We start from the raw sequence: 17406 nt of genomic DNA on the forward strand, positions 1-17406 counted from the left end.
GGACGGCCGGGAGCATCCCGCAGGGCAGTGGTACCCAATGTGGAGCCCACTGTGAGCACCATGGGGTCCTTTCCCTGCATCCCCAGCACCGCTGTGCCGTGCCACGTCCCGTTTCGTCCCCAGGTTCCTGCAGGCCCCTTCCTTAGCGCCGAGCTCCTACCGACGTGGGCACTTTAAGGTGACGAACCAGCTTTGCTCCGCGCTGGAGTCACTATGGGGTCACGTTGGCAGAGGGACACGTCCATCTCCTGTCTGGGGAAAGCGACGCTCCCCAAATTGACCCTTTATTTTCACGGTACTTAGCAGCGACCCGGGCTCCTCCACGCCCGTCAGAAGAGCGTCACTCGGTCACCGCGCTCTGGGAGCTGATGGGGGTTAATGGTGGCGATGGGGAGGGGAGGCAGGGGACATCGGCCCAGCTGATGGATGGGGACAAGCAGCCAGTGCAGGCAGAGGGCCACCGGTGGCTCTTCCCCAGCTCCCGAGGAGAAGACGTCAGCCCGAACCGCTGCCTGGCAGCAGGGCTTGGTGAGAAACTCCTGGGCAGAAGGGATGCTGCCGCAGCTCTGAGCTCTGCTGGAAGCAGCGGGGACAGGGAAGGAGATGGCTGCACAGCCGGGGGCTCCTTGGGGAGCTGGGAGCCTGGGGCGGAGGAGGTGCGAGCTGAATCACTCCTGGATGCTTCGGTGCAAAGCCAGCAGCACCGCACACTGACAAGATTGCTGCTGCCTCCCAATCGCGGGGCTTAGAGGAATCGGATGGCTGATTATTTAAAGGTGGGGGGGGGGGGAAGAGAGGGGGGCTTCCAATTTTGCTACAAATGGGGATGGATGACGAACGCCCACTGGCACATACGGGGAGAAAGATCAGTTCAGTGCCGGTGTTCCAATTGCTTGACGAGGCTGCTATTTGCTCAGAGCAGAAAGCCACAAACTTTTGGGGCTGCTCAGCACGGCACTGCCTGTTAAGAGAGAACAGAGGGATTCCGCGGAGGTGGTTCAGCTGGAGGCTCATTAGCCCAGAGAAAGCGGCACAGAACATCAGTAAGAAATGTCGGCTCCGCAGAGAGAAATCCTCAATGAAGCGGCAGCAGGGGAGCGTGCAGGTGACAAAACTCTCTGCTGTCACCCTCGCCCCATTCGGGACATAGTGCAGACAGAACGCATCCGAGCCATTTTCCCTCTGGCCTTTATGTGAGCAGCTCTCTGAAGAGCAGAACTCCTCGAAGCGGGACCTGTGAGGTCCAGTCCTAAAAACCCCATTGTGAGAGCCCACGAAGCTGCGCCCCAACGCCTCCGAAAGCTGCGGGGCTGCAGCTCTTCCTTTTGTATCGACTTGGCTTTTTCCAGCCCATTTATTCAACCCTCCGCCAAGAGATTCGCCACACGAAATCATTATCACACGCAACGAGGCCAATTACGAGGCGGAGAGAGAGAGAGAGAGAGGGAGAGAACCTGACTTTAACCATAATTTTATTAAGGCTTAAATGTCTATCAGCCAGACGGGAGCTGGTCCAGTCACACGACAGAAACCGAGAGGGGACGTTCGGTGTAACGCGATGACTTTTCTACAGGAGTCCACGTGAGCAGGAGCGCCCGCTCCTCTCCTGCCTTGCTGCACTTGGGAAGGATGAGCCACGTGCGAGGGGAGCGAGGTGGGGAGGGGAGAAGTCGGGTCGCTTGCACGTTGCCAACCACAAGGACTCGGCCCGGTCCGCGGCCCAGCGGCTGCTCGTCCGATGTTGAAATGGTTTGAACCCCCGGGGAAGCTAAACTCACCGTCCACAAGGCACCTATGCTAACCACTGAGCCACGGGGATGGTGGTAGGAGGGCGGGTGCGACAGGTGGCAATCAGTTCCGTATAAATACATCGTTCCTTGTTAAAGAAGCTATGGCTTTTATTATCCTCAAGATCGCTTTTGGCTCCGGCGCGATGCTCTAACCCCCCCCCGCCCCCCACTCTACTCTGTGTAAGCACAAGGAGCTCTCTCCAACGATGCTCGTTTGGCCGCCGTCCTCGCACGAACCCACGCCGACACACGGGACAGCAGCGGCTCCCGCTTCTCCTCCCGAGGCCTTAGAAGTGGACCCTCCCGACGTCGTGCGTGGCCACCGACCTCTTGCAGCTCACGCACAGGATGGACAGAGCCTTCTGCTTCTCGGCCAAGCACGGGCGGCACATGAGGTGGCCGCAGGGAAGCTGGTAGATGGGCTCCGTTTTGAAGTAAGACGAGAAGGTTTTGCCGCAGGACGCGCAACCCTGGCTCTGCCCGCTCCTGCTGTGCTCTGCCAAGCCAAGAGGAGAAGCAGCGGGGTCAGGGCCACGCGACGGGTGCCACCCCGAGCCGAGCACCGACGTGCCCACAGCTCAGGATCACGGCCTCTTTTCTCCAAGCCTACCATAAGGTTTGGTGGGCGTGGTGGTGGTGGTGGTGGGTTAAGGATTGGACAAGATGATCTGAGTCGCCTTTTCCAACCTTAACCATAGAATCATTTGTGTTGGGAGGGACATTTCAGGGCCATCTGGTCCCACTCCCTGCAATGAACAGAGACACCCACAGCTCCAGCAGGTGCTCAGAGCCCCGTCCTGCCTGCCCTGAATGTCTCCAGGGAGGGGGCATCCACCACCCCTCCGGGCAACCTGTTCCAATGCCTCACCGTAAAAATCTTTTTCCTTATATATCCAATCTAAATCTCCCTTCTTTTCGTTTGAAATCATTTCCTCACGTCCTGTTACAACAGATCCCGCTCAGGAGTCTGCCCCCTCGTTTCTCATAGCCCTCCCCCAGTAGACACTGAAAGGCTGCTATCAGGATTCTAAGATAAAAAAGGGAAGGGTCTGGCTTCTGGAGGGGTTGGTGCTCAGGAGGGGCTGGATCACATCAGCCTTTGCAGCACCAGGCTTTTAACCCTGATCCCTGTGTGAAACACCGCAGGCATCATCTTGCATTCCTGTCACACGCTGCCTATAAAGGGCTACTCAGTCAACTCTTAAACAGCAGCAATTTTAAAATGGGACAGTAAAAAGCTTAATGGCTTAATGCCACCACGAAACATCAGAAGCTATTCAGAGAGACAGGCAGCCACTGGGTTGCTGCCCAGCCCAGCCTCAGGGACACGAGAACCTCCTCCAGGAGAAGCAGCAGCCAGCAGTGAGCACATCAGCTTGTGGAGGGGCATCCAAAGGTCCAGGGCTTCCAACACAGCTTCTCCGAATCCCAAAGACATCCTTTTGGGTATGCAACAGCTGGTGCCGTTGATCAGCACATCTAGCTTAACAGCTGGCATACCTCCATTAAAATCTGATGGGACTCTGAGAACAACCGTGGCTCACTGGCCAAAGAGGCACGGAAAGATGCTGAGCAGCAGTAGCACAACCCTCCCTTAGAAACCGGGTCCCTGCTCTCCTCTCCCACTTGCTGCTCACCCAGGACGGAGCCCGCGTTCCACGAAGTGCTGCAGCCTCCCTCGCTCTGCGCCTGCTGCTGGCTCTTCATCAGCTTGGCCGTGAACGATGGCATGGAGCTGAGCGCTGAGTTCAAGGCGGTGTCCAAGCTCTCGGACAGTTTTTGTTCGTGAGAGACCAGATCTGCAACAAGAAGCACAAGTTTGAGAAGCGGGTGCTGGGAGAAGGCTGTTGGTACTCAACAGAAAGGCTGCTTTGCCCCCAAAGGGCCACGGTTGCAACTCTAGAAGCTTTGCCACTTGTTTCCTCCTGAAGAAGCCTCTTCCCCACCAAGGTGTCAGGATGGGGATGGAACGCTTCAACTTCCTCGGGTCCTTGAGAGGAAAAGCCCTCCAGATTCACACAACAACGTCATAAAGTCAGAAAAGACCACTGAGACCGTGAAGCCCAACTGTCAACCCAACACCGTCACACCCACTAAACCACGTCCCCAAGTGCCAACCAACATCCAGGTGCCTCCTTCTATCTGAAAGTCCGAATGAGGCCAAAACACCAAACAATCCAGAAACACGACTCAGAAACCCCGAGGCTGCTATCAAAATCAAAGGCACAACTCTTTTTCCCTTGGCTCCAGGTAGCCAGAGTTGCATCAATGCATAAAGCCAAAGGTACGGGGCTGGATCCTTCCTGAGGGGCACGACAGCGTTTTGTCTTACGCAAACCCAAAGCCCTGCTGTTAATTGAGACTATGCATTAAGAGCACGGTGTCTGCATCACTAATTCTGCTAAACCCAGCTCCCACGGGAAGACCTAGGCATTACCACGGCACATTCGCTGCAGCAATCAAGGCTGAGGAAGAATGATCCCATGAGGCTGTGCCTGCACTCACCAGGACCCGGCCTGCCACAATCCGCAGTACTTCCTACAGCACGGAACGACGGATCGGAGCAGGAACGCACACTCCGGCCTCCTCTGTTTCTGGTACCGATGAAAATTGATTACTTTAAGCTTCTACTGAACTTGCTTTAAGTCAAATGCCCACCTAAGCTTTCTTGAAGTATCACCCTTCAGCAGTTTCGGGAGGAGGAGGGCTGGAGAGCCACGTACCCGCAGGAAACAGCAGCTTTCAGAAGCTGTGGACCATTGCTTGACGCGTTACAGACCTCAGCTTCCTAGGGAAACTCAACTTACCTGCCCAGGGGGACACGGCCCCCGTGTGACAAGCACCATCCTGCACAGACCTGACTGCCTGCAGCACAGCCCTGCTGCTCCCTTCAACCTCATACAAACCTGAGACTGCTACCAGTGGGATTCCTGCCTGAAGCACTAAGTCTGCTTGACAATACCAGAGAGAAGAGGCAAGCGTTGCTGCACGAAGTACAGATACATCCACAGAGCAGCTGCAGACAGCGACTCCAGCACGCTTCAGGTATGCCTGCACAAAGGAGAAAGCAGCCGTGCAAAAACAGATGTGGATTCTAGCAAATGATCTGGCACGGTGTCAAGAGAAGCAATTGCCTGGGAGCCAGGCCCTTCAATCAGGGGACTGGAGGCCAAAGGTACGAATCACGGGAGATGCAAACTGCAAGATGGGATGGGTTTTTGGGAGAGAGGTACGAATTCCCTTTGTACTTAAAGCACAGATCACCTTTCTTGCTTTAATTAACTGCACACCCTGGGTTCATCTCCCAGTTCATGCCATCCCATGCTCTGCAGGGACGTCAGTGTGGGCTGGAGGCTGTGCAGTGAAGGCTGCAAGCCCCTTTGAGCATGCAAGGGACCAGCTGCACCTGCCAAGGGATAGGGGAGCAGGATCAGCACAGCCTGCTGCCCCATTCCTGCTTTTCTCCTCACTTCACTCCTGGTGAGGAGACCCACCCCAACTGGGTCTTCCCATCCTGTCAACCCCAAGCATCTATCTTCAAATCAAGCCTGCACATTAGGAGAAAAAGGTTGTCTTGTGGCTTGAAAACAAGAAGGGAAATGAAGCCCTAGGAAACCCTAAAGGGAAACAAAGCAACCTGAGCTGACAAGAGGGCTGTGAAACAGACTGCACAGATAACACAGGAAGAACGACAAGCCTAGAGGTGAGAAGAGAAGGAGAGAATGGGAGTAACCACCAGCCAGTGACAGCAGGTTGGGCTGAGGAAAGGGGATGTGAATGAGATGATGAACCCACTCCTGTGACATCGATACGACAGCCTCTAAGCTTTGTGGAGGCGGCAGGGGAATCTGTGTGGGAGCCTCCTGACTTAGAAAGCTGTCCTTGGGCTGCCAAGACACTCAAGAAACACCAAGTGATTTAGGGAGCCGAGGTACCTGTAGAACAGTCCATCTGGATCAAATGCGAGTCACTGTCAGTTTTCATTTTTTTAGCACTGTTCTCTGAGGTAGATGTGACAAGTAAGTTTGTAGAAGAAAAATAAAGCGGCTGCACAGAAGTCGGATCCACGCAGTCCATTTTCCTTTTCAGAGAAGACGTTACGGAGGAAGGTACGAGCATTTCGGAGGCGTGAGCCCTGCCGAGCAGGTTGGTGCCGGGAATGCTGTGCTGTAAGAGGAAGTGATCTATCCTGGCCTTGAGAGTGGGGTGAGGTAGGGGCTGCGAGTGCTGGCTGAAGGCCACCCCAGTGAAAGGATCGCTGGGCACCCTGCCCCAAGACGCCTCGCTCCGGTTGCATTTTTCCAAGGTGCTCTGGTCAATCACCTTCCCGGAGGGCAGGAGCATGGGGAAGGTCATGATCTCCAAAGTGATGGGGTCCAGGAACTCTTCAGGGATGTCTTGGACGACGTCCACCAACTTGCGGAGGGCCTGCCGCTCGCTGTCGTTGGTGCTGAAGGGCACGCAGTCGCTCTCCATGGGCGTCCAGATCTCAGGCTTGAGGGTGCCAACCTCCTGGGCGACGCACTGCGACGCGACCTGAAAGACGCCCTCGATCACCTCCTGCGGGCACGACTTGGCAGGCTGTCCCCACACCTCCAGCCTCTTGATGCTAGGCACTCCACCTCCGGCCACGTGGGTGATGCAGATTTTTAAGTGCGACACGTTGCTCAGCGAGGAAGGCCCCTTGTTCCAAAGCTCTTGAGACACGGCGCCGGGATAGGAGAAGACATTTTCCATCTGATGGAAGGGAGGCCTCGGCTTGAAGCCTCTGTGGCCGAACGTCACTTTGCTTTGATTTTTTAAGACAGCTTTGCCCACCAGTGTGAAAGCGTCTTTGTCCGACACAGCCTGACCGGCCAGACCTGAGAACTGACCCTCGGGGCTCTGCCAAGAGGTTTTATTACATGAGGTAGAGGTGTAAACTTCCAGCCCGGAGAAGGCTTGGTATCCTCCGGATGAGATGTCGATATTAATCCTGCAGATCTCAATGTTGAAAGGAAAAGAGATAGTGACGTGGACTGGAGGCTTGATGAAGTACTCGCTGCGGAAACCACGATTTCTCCTGGCAAGGTCTTCAGAGATCAGGTTCTCCACTTCGTAACCATCAGCAGAGATCTGCGTTGCGAGAGAAAGCCAAATTTAAATCGAAAAATGAAAAGAAAGAGTGAACTCATTTCACAAGCACTTGAGATGACTTCAGCTAAGAACCGTGGCTGTGGGTACACGCACAAGACAGGAGACCCCTGCAGATTTACTCCTGCCCTCCTCCCAACCACACTCCTCTCTGCACCCTCTGCTATCTCGTCAGGCATTTGCAGAGCTGATTTAACTTGCTGAAAGAGTGGGAAATTACACAAGGTTCTTGGTTTTGACTGAGTGAGAGAATTAAATCAAGGCTCGGAGGGGTTTGATGAGCAGCACAAGCAGCAGGACAGGCGAGGCTGGGAGCAGAGCACACGAGCATCTGGGAATCCCTCTTTCAACAGCAGTGAAACGTTATGTGAGCCCATCATGCCCTGAAAACATGTATTCTGAAACAGGATCAGGATCGAAACCTCTGGAGTCAGCTAGCAGAATGCCTCGTCCTGCTCTGGGATCAGCCTGCCCAACGCCGAGAGAGCTCCGGGTCAGTCCTCATGCTACTGAGCAGAGACCATTCAACAAACGTTGTCATAGTCTACTAGGCAAGGTAACGCTGCGGGGAAAAGCATCTAGAGTCAAAGCACGCACATCTGTAAGCACATAGCGTTGTCTTGTTATGAGATCCTGCACAATTAGGGCATTTTCCTCCAATAATTAGTGCGTGTCACATCGGAGCGCTCACAGAAGGCCACACAGTGTTCTACCGTTAACTAGCAGAGTTAGCGTTAATTAACAGAAGCACAGAAAGGGCAAGCCAAATTTGGAAGAGCAACATCCGCCCACTGGGAGATCTCCCCACACCGATTGCACAAAGGATTGAGCTTTCAGCCCTACTTCATCTTCACACGAGATGCTGAACCCAAGCATTCGGACACTGGCGCTCCTGGAGCTCTCAAACACCGAAGTACAAAAGAGAAAGGGGATCCAGCTTCCCAACACTGGGTCACAAAACCTCCAAGCTCGGAATGAGGGCAGCCCGATGAGCTTGGCATCGCTGCTAAGTGGCTGCCATTGATGAAAAGGCTCTTTGCTTGGCAGACTGACAGACCCACACCTTCAGCACGTGCCCTAAGTGCTCCTGCTTGGCAGAAGGGTTAGGCTGGGTGACCCCCTCTGAGCATGCAATGGATGGCAGCCTGCTATCAGCTGCCTTTTGCTGTGCTTTCTCAGGAAAGCCTGGCACAGCCAGCTGCCTTATAACAATTAGCCTGCTAATTATCGCAGATGAGCAGCGAGCAAGCCCTCCCCAGCCCCAGCAAGCCACTTCCACCTAAGCCCTCCACCTCCCAGCTCCCTAAAGCGCCACGTTTTCTCAGTTTTACCTTGTTGCACTGAATTCTTGGCTTGAAGTGTGGGAGACAGACGTTTATTACCATCTTTGCAGTTGGAGAGAGCTCAGTTTCTGAGCATCAGCTTCAGCTTTAAAGAAAAAAAAAAAAGGCAAAAAGCATCAGTGGTCTGTGAAAGGGTCTCGTGTCACAGCACCTGCATGCATTACAAGCTCAGGAGCTCCTAGAACACAGCTCAGATCCGAGTCTGAGAGGTGAGGCCGATGTTAACTGTGGAGAGAACCCCTGGAGAAGCATCAACAGCTAGAAAACGGCTCTTTTTACTGAAAACCTCTTACCTATGCCTAAAGTAGGTGCTTAGATTAGATCTGAAAGCTCACTGCAGGAGGTCTGGCAGCCCCAGTTGAGCAGGTCACAGTTATCAGGGGTGAGAAGTGGAGGCTGGGCCCATCTGCACGCTCAGACCAGAGCCAGGGCCCTGATGAGGGTGAGAGCAGGCAGCATTCCCAACGCTGCCACAAGGGGATGCGGCTCTCCCAAGGGCTCAGGGAGCCTTGGGTACAGGCAGAAATGAAACAACCACCTTAATAACCACTACTGAATAGCTCCAAGGGAGCAGGGGGCATTTCATGGCTCTAAGGTGAGATTATCTGCGTTCTGAACACGGAGGTGATTCCTCCGACAACGTTCAAGTGAACGCATCACCTTCCTCATTGAAAGAACGTGACTCGCGTCGGTTATGCCCAATTCCTTTTAAGAATGAAATTATCTGCGAGGTAGGAGCTCTAACCTTACGTTAACCCCGGTTTTAATATGTCACTGCCTTGGGCGACCTCAGCAACCTCTTGCTTCCTTCAAGGACGAGCTGCCTTTTAATGCTTCGCAGCCTTTTAATGGTTCTCGAGTGCTGCTGTTAGCTCAGCACCCAAGGTACAGCTGAGAATCACAGAACACGTGGTAGAATGGCTCGGATTGGAAGGGACCTTAAGGATCACCTGGTTCCAGCCCCCCCGCTGCAGGCTGAGTCGTACATTCAACGTGTTCAAATATACATGGAAGCATTAACGTTGGGAAAGAGCTCTAAGATCACCAAGCCCAACGCCAACCCATCCCCGCTGTGCCCACTGAACCATGTCCCTCAGTGCCACATCGCCACGCTTCTTGAGTCTCCCTAAAAGGAATGGTGACTTCACGCTCAGATCAGCCCCTCTCCTACCCCAGAATCTTCTCTGACAGCAGTCCGGAGTAATGCAGGTGCTGGGCAAGCACGAACCAATGCTCCTCCAGCATCACTTTCCTGGCTTTCTGAGCCTGACGCGTTTCCCATTGCTGCAAGGGAGGCAGCGTGGATTTTATTTTCAAATAGGCTTTTGGACTGCTCCGACTTTCGGCGCTCGCATCTAATGGGAGTGAGGTTAACTACCTGCTAGGGTTCTTGCTGAACCTGCTGCCTGCTTAGCCCTTTCCCACGTCCCTTCCAACAGAGCAAACCGCTGCACTTGCACGTCACAAGCCGTGGTGATAATTTCTCTGAACGAAAGCGAGCAGAGAGGCACCTTCACCCCCCCACCTCGCTGCAAACCCATCGTTTTGAGGCCTCATTCTCACCAGCTGCCATCAGATGAAATCCTGCCCGTGGGGGATCCCAAACCCCTGGGGGGTCCTGCAGGTGTGCAGCCTTCCCCTGGCAGGGCCTCCTGGTGCCAGGCAGATGAGAGAAGGCGCTCCTCGGAACAGAGACACATTGTGACCTGGCAACAGGGGAAAGCTCCTTCCAAGCCTGAGGCTGTTACTGAGGTTACATCCTAAACTGGCATTCTTTTTCTACCAAGCTCTTCATAACCTCTGGCAATTAGAGCAATTGCCAGTGACAGTCCGGGCAGCTGTGACATCAAGGAGGTTCTGAATTTATGAACGCTGCTGAGGCGCAACGCCCACAGAACAGCATCACCCAGCGAAACAAACAGCTCCAAGATTATGAAGGACTCAAAGACCCCAACCCACCCCCGCCATGCCCACTCACCACAGCCCTCAGTGCCACCTCTCCGTGTGACAGTGACTCCATCACCTCCCTGGGCATCCTGTTCCAATGCCTGACCACTCTTTCAGGGAAGAAATTTTTCCTGTTATCCAACCTGACCCTCTCCGAGCACGACTTGAGGCCATTACCTCTCGTCCTATCACTGGTTACCTGGGCGAACAGACCAATCCCTAGCACCTATCCCAAATATTTCCTGAATATCATGACGTTATTCTGCTCTCGGAGCAAGCTAACCCATTGACTTTTATTAAGAATAGAGGAAAAAAAGGTAATAATGGAGGAAAATTCATACGAAAGTAGGTTTTATTTGCCGCGGCAGCATTTGAGGATCCATGTAACAACGAAGAGCACGGGACACACGATCATCAGCACAGCAGAATTATCTAACGTACCAAGGCAGACTTTGCACATAAAGCACCAGCACTCAGAGACCATTTTTAAGCAGAAGACCTTTAAGAAATGCACCCAGATGGGCTGCAGCAGCCCCCGAGCAAGCAAACCCGGGGCTGTCAGCCGGCCCCGCTGAGCAGCGTTGGGTTGAACACCTTGTAATGGAGGTAGCTCAGTTTCTCCGAGCGCGTGCGTTTGAGCAGGGGGAACCACTCCCAGAAGGGAAGCTCCACCACCACGTAGCCCAGCTGCCTCAGCTGCCTCCTCTTCAGGCAGTGCAGCCCCAAGAGCCGCTTGGACAAGTAGCAGTAGTGGTTGCGGTTGGACACTTGGATGGCCAGCCTTACAACCTGGGGCTGTTGCTGGGGCACAAGAGAAGGGGAGGCCTCAGGGCAGCTCCCTGATGGAGCAGGGACTTGCAATCCGGTGTCTGTGATAATGGGTCCACCCAAAAATGATGCACATGGTGCTTGTGCTTTGTGCCACTCCTGTCCCAGAGCTGCAGCTTCGGTTTCCACCCCTGCAGGTGACTGGCTGTTAGATTTCCCTTTGATAAGCTGAGCCATTAGGTCATCTGTTAAACTAACTCCAATGTCTTTAAGCTTCTTATCTGCAACGGTGTCACTTGAGTTGAAAGGGATGGGACGTCCATCCGCGGCCAAATGAACCTCCAGGTCACTGGACCTGGTGTGAGGCAAAATCATGTGGTTCTTCACATACTCAGGACCACCTAACACGCACTCGAGAAGAGACACGGCTTCCACAATTTCAGGCCTGACGTAGATTTCCTGCTCCGCGAAATTCAAAACCATCTCAGTCATCTCTTCGTAAAGCTGAGGTGCAAGACGGCTGCCTTGGTAGCCCGGGCACTCAATTTCGACGCTCTTACCGAGTGTGAACAGGTCCTTTCTGAGTTCGTATTTACTGCCTCTCACTTTTTGGACAAACTCATCCCTCAAAGCATAGTCTATCAGCTCCTCGGGGAAGCGTTTGACAAATGCAAGGCCGAGCAAGCCAGTAAGGAGATGCTCGGGAAACTTCTCAAATTCGTGGCGTTTTCTAAGCATCTGCTCTATCAGGCAGGAGTAAAACTCTTCCTCGTTTGGAGGTTCGTAGTCCAGGCATCCAAACGACCACAAGAACTTGGCAGCATCCTTGCTGCGGCAGTAAGACACTTTGGAAGGCAAAGACGTGGCGACAGCAGCCAAAATGCCTTCATCGTAGTAGTGCAGGGATGAACAGCTAAGAGTTATGTGCATGATCCCCTGGATGTTCGTTGTAGGAATTCGAGCGGGAGCAACTTTCCCAAGTTTCCTCAGGAGGGGCAGGTGATCCATGCGAGTGTAGCGGAGCATTTTAAGCACGTTCACTAGAGCGTAAGTGCTGATATCTTCCATCTCCAGGGAGACCCTGTCTGCAATTTTTCTCATGACGTGGTCAGAGATACCACTGATGGATTTGAAGAGCCCTAAGCAAATAGAGCCCACCTCCTCCAAGGTGCAGGAATCCAAGTACTTCAAAATCACACTCTCCAGCTTCTGCACCAAGTCTGCGGGCGACCTGCGGCCTTCGCCGATGATATAAACAAGCTGAACGAACTGGGGCAAAGTGAGCTCTTTCCAGTGCATGTTGGCATAGCTGTACAAAATGCTCAGGTAGGAAGGCACGCTGCGCCCCAGGCAGCGCCAGCAATCTGCCACCAGCAGCAGCTGGTCCAGGTCCATGTCCCACACGCGCCGGCAGAATTCATTCTCGCAGGCGTTCAGCACAGGGTGGGTGGGTGGAACAGCCAAACGAACGCAGGCCTTTAAGATGTCAATGAGTTCTGAGGTGCTGAACGACTGGATGTTTTCAACAGCACGGCAACACAGCGTGTTAAACCTGTGGTCAGTCATCAGCTCGGCGTGTCGTTCCACTGGCAAACGACTCAGCTTGCAAAAATAATCCGTGACAGCTCCTGGGCTGTGGCTGCCCTCGGATACGGGTACGCTGTGCAAAATCGAGTCACCTTCTTCTGAAGGGAGAGTCTCTATCGGCTCAAACTTATCATAGCTGAGAGATTTGTACTCAGGTCTCCCTTGCTGGAACACGCGAGGGTCCTCCTTGGAGTCATGCATCTCTGCTTGTTCCACTTCTGCCTCCTCCTTCTTGGTCTGTGCTGCAGAGAGCAGTGCTGGTACGGTCCGCTTGAGGTGCTGTCTGGGCTTTGGCAGGGCATTCCTGACAGGTGGCAAAGCTTGAGCAGAGGTGGTGGTGAATGAATGCTGAACCCGCGTGGTGCCAGCGCTGGTGGAATCGTCAGCAAGAGCCTGGCTGCAGCTCCTAGCAGCACGCTGCTGGGAGGCAGCTCTGCTCTTGGCATAGGCAGAGGGATTATACAATACTCTGTAGTCCGAAGGATCCAGCAACTGGATTGTGGCTGCGGATTCGGGTCTGCTGGTGGGTGTTTCTGGGTTCTCTTCCTTCTGCTTACTTTCGTTCCTTCCGCCCTCGGCCTTGCATTTGGCTGTAGTCAAAAATGTAGTCACCCTGCTCAGCCTTGGAAATCTTCGGCGTATTAACACCGTAGCCATGGATCACAATCTACTGGGGTCACAACTGCTTCCAGGTACTGAAAAAAGGGCAGACGAAGAATGAGTGGCTTCCACCTAACACGAAGCACTTTCTAACCTATCCTTCTCGTTACTGAAAGTTAAGCGATGGCAGTGCCTCCCCTAGTGAGAGCAGCTGTTTCCCTGCAAGGCCGTAACGCAGTCGCTATCGAGCACCACATCATGCAAAGGCAGCTCAAGACAAGCACGCAGGTGGCCTGACACACCTGGAGACGTGGTACTTGGCAGGTAGGTATCACCAGCTACAAGGCAGTTACCAGCAATTTGGCAGAGACTGTAGGACTTCGGGGGGAAAAAGTCATCTCTTTGTCATTTTATAAGAGACTCAAACTGCTTTTCTTTCATTTTCAGCAATGGAAACATATTTCTGTAGCAAAGTCTTTAAAAAGATGCAGCTGCATGCATTCAAACAGAGCATTTTGCTGCTCCAGTCAACTGTGTGAAACACCAACCACCACCCAAGAGGCCGTGGAAATATCTGTGGTGCCACTCTCTTCCTTGCACGAGAGCACCTGGAGTCAGCGCATGAAGGCTGGGAGCAAAGAGCCTCCAAAACCAGCTCACGGAAGGGAGGCTGCCCGTAACCTGCAGCAGGAAGGAGAAACAGCCCCAGAACAACGTGGGGAAAGAGCATGGAAGAAGAAACACGGATGATTACAAGATGCTGCTCTCGAGGTGAGAACTGGAGGGATAAAAGCTTTACTCTTCAGGCACGGGAGCTTTTCCCAATTGTAGGGGGTGCCTACCCAACTCCTGTCTGCAACAGCTACAGCAGAAAGGGTGAGGATGAGACATCTGTCAGGAGTTAAGCTCTGCGCTGCCAGCACGCACAAGCTGCCAAATGAGCCTGTTTACAATGATTCAGACAAGACTGAAAAAAAGCACCGGGTCAGCGCTCTGCGGAACGCACCCTTACCCCATCTCACGTGTCCAACACCAAGGATGCAGCACAGCAGGAGTTTTCACCTTTAAAATCACTCGTGCTCTCACTGCATGGAGGGCACGTGCCAGAACCACAGGGTGTCAAGTAACCAGAAAAAAAAACAAAACCTGGCAGAGACGTGGCAACAGCAAGAAGCATTAGCTCCTGTGCTCCCAACACTGAGGAAATAAACCATACACGGACACCCCCTGAGTTAGAGGTGGACCAAGATGCCCTGTTAGGGCAGGCAAATCCAATCCTACAGCAGCACAGTGAGGAAGAGGTTTGATGAATACTGTTTTTGCAGGCATCCGAGTAGGAGAGAAGCTGCAGCGGGATCTGGCTGAACACGAGCTGGATTTAGTTTTGAGTACAAGCCTCACAAAAGCCATCAGAAGTTTTATTCTTGCACAATGGTGAAGCATCAGCTCCTCCCAAAGACAGTAAAATGGAGAATGAGGGTAAGAGAAGAGAGAGAGATGCCAGGGAGAGTCAAAGCAACAGGCTTTGCTCCTTGGTAGTGCCAGATGCAGAGTGTTGCCTGCTTGGGGCTTCCCTGCAGTACCCACTGCTGTCATTCCCATGCCATGAGCATGGCAGCAAAGCCAGTAACAGCAATAGGCAGGAAGCACATCTGTGCTCTGGCACAGACACAAGCAGCCTGCTACTCTCTGAAGGCTCTTCTCTCACCAGCTAGCCTTGACATGGTCGTGCTTTTGTTCAAGCATCTCCACACAGAATTGAAGAGAGAGAAAAAAAAAAAAAAAGCATAGGAAAGGCTGGAAGTGCTCAAGGACGTGCTCTTGGAGAGCCCCCAGCTTCTCCTTTCCTTGTTGCCACGGCACAGAGTGCCCCACCCTGCCTCTGCAAGAGCACCAGTGGGGAGAGGAAGAAGGCTGAGGGTAAGGGCACACACACACACACACACACACACATTTGCTTTGCAAAGGGCTCAGCAGATATGCAGCATCACAACCCCTGTCTGCAGAGAAGAACGGAGCAGGATGGGCAGGCAAGAACTCTGGGTCTCGCCCAGAGCAGAGTGGCTCAGTTCAGTTCTCTGAGGTCCTCTCCGCCAGCCTGTGTAATGAGCCAGGCAGAAGAATGGAATCGTCCCCTTCTGGCATGAGAAGTGACACTGTGACAGGCAGGAGAGATTCTGCCCCTTCCATACCACTGCCTGGTGAGCATGGGAAATAAGAAGCTTGCTCAGAACTGGGGCACTAAAACCCGAGCCCAGAGCAACGCCGCTCCCAATGCTGTCAGCAGCAGCAAGAAAGCACTGGATTTAAAGCTCACCAGCTTACTGCATATAAACATCTGATTAAAATGTAATTTCCAGCTCTGCTGGCTACTTTCTTGTCTGACTCTGCTTTGCACGTCCTCTATTCAGTTTTCTACTATTGACAGGCAAGTAGTACTAAGACGAGCCACTTCTTTAAAACATGTTCTATTTGCTGTTAAAAGGTGATACCACCTACAAAACCCAGCACTGCACTGTTACCAAATCCACCCCTCTCAGCAATGACAGCCCTGCTTCAGAGACAGGGAATCAAAGTCACGGCATCTGCACACCAAAGGCGAACGTTGCATGTTGCTAAGAATATCATCCACGCAGCTTAGCATTAAGCTCTGTGACGTCTTTGGGAAGACATTCAGTAAGTTTTTTTTTTTTTTTTTCCCTTCTTCTGTCCCACATTCAGCAAAATGGCTGTGGAGAAGACCATGCAGAAAACAAAGCAGGAAAGAAGCCAGATGGGTCAAGAAACTTCCAGCACCTTAGAAAGAAGCGAGTCCACGTGGCTTTTTGCCCATCTTCAAATGCCCCACATTGTTATGGTCTACATTTCTACAGCATTTCCCTTCCAATTCAACCTACATTTCTGCTCATTTTTTCCTCTCTTCTTGCTACCCACAGTAATCAGCCTCCCTCTCTCCTAGCACTGCACTTCTCATTTAACTGTGTCCAAACTCCTTTCCATCTCTGCAGCTACCCAGAAAATTCACTCCCGGTGACTCATCTCCAAAAAGGCTGCAAAGCCTTGGAGCCGGGCCCTGCAGGCTGCAAATGCTCTTTGTGGAGATCCTTTGGGATGGAAACATCTTTGTGTTTGTGCTTGCGCCATGCTTACAGCTGAGTTCCTGGCCATCAGGGAGCTGAACACCAGGACAACGACATTCCTGGAGGGATGCCACGTGTTTCTGGGTTCCAGCTCTGTGAGAGGGGATATAAGTGTATCTGAGCCTGAAATACGTTCTTTGGAAACACCCAGACTCACTGTAGCACTGGAAAGGCCGTAAGTGATCCAGGCTCACAGATACATGTCCCTGATGTCATGACCCCATTCTGCGTCCCTCCTGCCCAGCAGCCCGAGCAAAGGAAAAAAAACAGAATGGGTTCCTTTCTTTCTCTTTTCCCCCATCAGATCTGCTCAGACGAGAATGGATTGAGACAGAATACTTCAGCTGGAAGGGACCTTCAGTAATAACACAATCATAAAAATAGCCCGGGCTGGAAGGGACCCACAAGGATCATCGCGTCTAACCCTTGGCTCCACGCAGCACCACTCAAACCAGTGGGTGCTGCTGTGTCCCAGTGCTCCCTGAGCTCCCGCAGCTCTGGGCCGTGCCCGGGCAGCCTGCTCCATTCCCACCGCCCTCAGGGTCAGCCTTTCCCTAGCCCCCACCTCCCCCCCCCCTCCCCCCGACGCAGCTGCACGCCGTTCCCTCGGGTTCCATCGGTTCCCAGCAACAGGGACCGCACCTCGCCCCATTCCCCTTTTCCAAGGAGCAGCGAGGCTTTCTCTCCGCCTCTGCATCCCGGCCCGCTCCCCAGTTCCCCCACACCCCTGCTCACTCCGGAGGCCTCCAGGCCCGACGATGGCCGAGACCGCAGCTGGCTCGCTCAGCCTCACTCACCGCCGCACCCCGAGCCTCAGCCCGCTCCTGGCCGAGGCCCTCACACCTCCCACCGGACCCGAGGCCGGGGCCCGCTCGCACTCACCGGGGCCCGGCGCCGTCGCCGGCTGTGGCCCTGCCGCCCGCCAGCCCCACCGCCGCTTCCGGCCACCTGATCGTGACGCACTTCCGGTCATACGGGAGCCGAGCGGGGAGGGTGAGGGCAAAGCGAATGACGCGCAGTGCCGGCAGGTGGCGGCGGCGGAGCGCCGTACCAGCGTCACGTGGTGCGCTGCTAGAGGCACGTGACGAGGGCCGAGTT

The 17406-nt window shown here is 53.6% G+C and overlaps 2 protein-coding genes and 1 long non-coding RNA gene across 8 annotated transcripts; 1 reads left to right on the top strand and 2 right to left on the bottom strand.

Annotated features, from left to right (window-relative positions):
- UBOX5 (U-box domain containing 5) lies at positions 1456-17276 on the bottom strand. Of its 4 annotated transcripts, none has more exons than XM_021394513.1 (7): positions 17191-17276; positions 8255-8351; positions 5726-6905; positions 4697-4841; positions 4296-4384; positions 3428-3589; positions 1456-2286 (listed from the first exon to the last, which is right to left on the bottom strand). In XM_021394513.1, exons 2-7 carry the CDS (start codon positions 8306-8308, stop codon positions 2078-2080), a joined length of 1839 nt encoding a protein of 612 aa, XP_021250188.1. In that variant the 5' UTR covers positions 8309-8351; positions 17191-17276; the 3' UTR covers positions 1456-2077. The 4 variants fall into 4 exon arrangements, with proteins under 4 accessions (XP_021250188.1, XP_021250190.1, XP_021250189.1 ...); XM_021394515.1 differs by lacking the exon at positions 17191-17276 and adding an exon at positions 17044-17162; XM_021394514.1 differs by lacking the exon at positions 17191-17276 and adding an exon at positions 9830-10411.
- FASTKD5 (FAST kinase domains 5) lies at positions 10548-17277 on the bottom strand. Of its 3 annotated transcripts, none has more exons than XM_021394510.1 (2): positions 17191-17277; positions 10548-13263 (listed from the first exon to the last, which is right to left on the bottom strand). In XM_021394510.1, the coding sequence occupies exon 2, from the start codon at positions 13223-13225 to the stop codon at positions 10772-10774; it is 2454 nt and encodes an 817-aa protein (XP_021250185.1). In that variant the 5' UTR covers positions 13226-13263; positions 17191-17277; the 3' UTR covers positions 10548-10771. The 3 variants fall into 3 exon arrangements, with proteins under 3 accessions (XP_021250185.1, XP_021250186.1, XP_021250187.1); XM_021394511.1 differs by lacking the exon at positions 17191-17277 and adding an exon at positions 17044-17158; XM_021394512.1 differs by lacking the exon at positions 17191-17277 and adding an exon at positions 16319-16883.
- Positions 13272-14953, top strand: LOC110397759. The gene is made up of 2 exons (XR_002437957.1): positions 13272-13492; positions 13616-14953. It is a non-coding gene; the product is annotated as an uncharacterized LOC110397759 (long non-coding RNA).

Source organism: Numida meleagris, chromosome 4 (assembly GCF_002078875.1).
Source record: "Numida meleagris isolate 19003 breed g44 Domestic line chromosome 4, NumMel1.0, whole genome shotgun sequence".
Classification (NCBI taxonomy): domain Eukaryota; kingdom Metazoa; phylum Chordata; class Aves; order Galliformes; family Numididae; genus Numida; species Numida meleagris.

What these genes read in the sequence shown, in the direction of transcription:
- UBOX5 (XM_021394513.1), bottom strand. Translation starts at nt 8,308, where the DNA reads ATGGTAATAAACGTCTGTCTCCCACACTTCAAGCCAAGAATTCAGTGC. An exon ending in CAAGAATTCAGTGCAACAAG is followed by an intron (nt 6,906 to 8,254) that starts GTAAAACTGAGA and finishes CTCGCAACGCAG; the next exon opens with ATCTCTGCTGATGGTTACGA. An exon ending in CCCACTGGTAGCAGTCTCAG is followed by an intron (nt 4,385 to 4,696) that starts GTTTGTATGAGG and finishes CATCGGTACCAG; the next exon opens with AAACAGAGGAGGCCGGAGTG.
- FASTKD5 (XM_021394510.1), bottom strand. Translation starts at nt 13,225, where the DNA reads ATGGCTACGGTGTTAATACGCCGAAGATTTCCAAGGCTGAGCAGGGTG.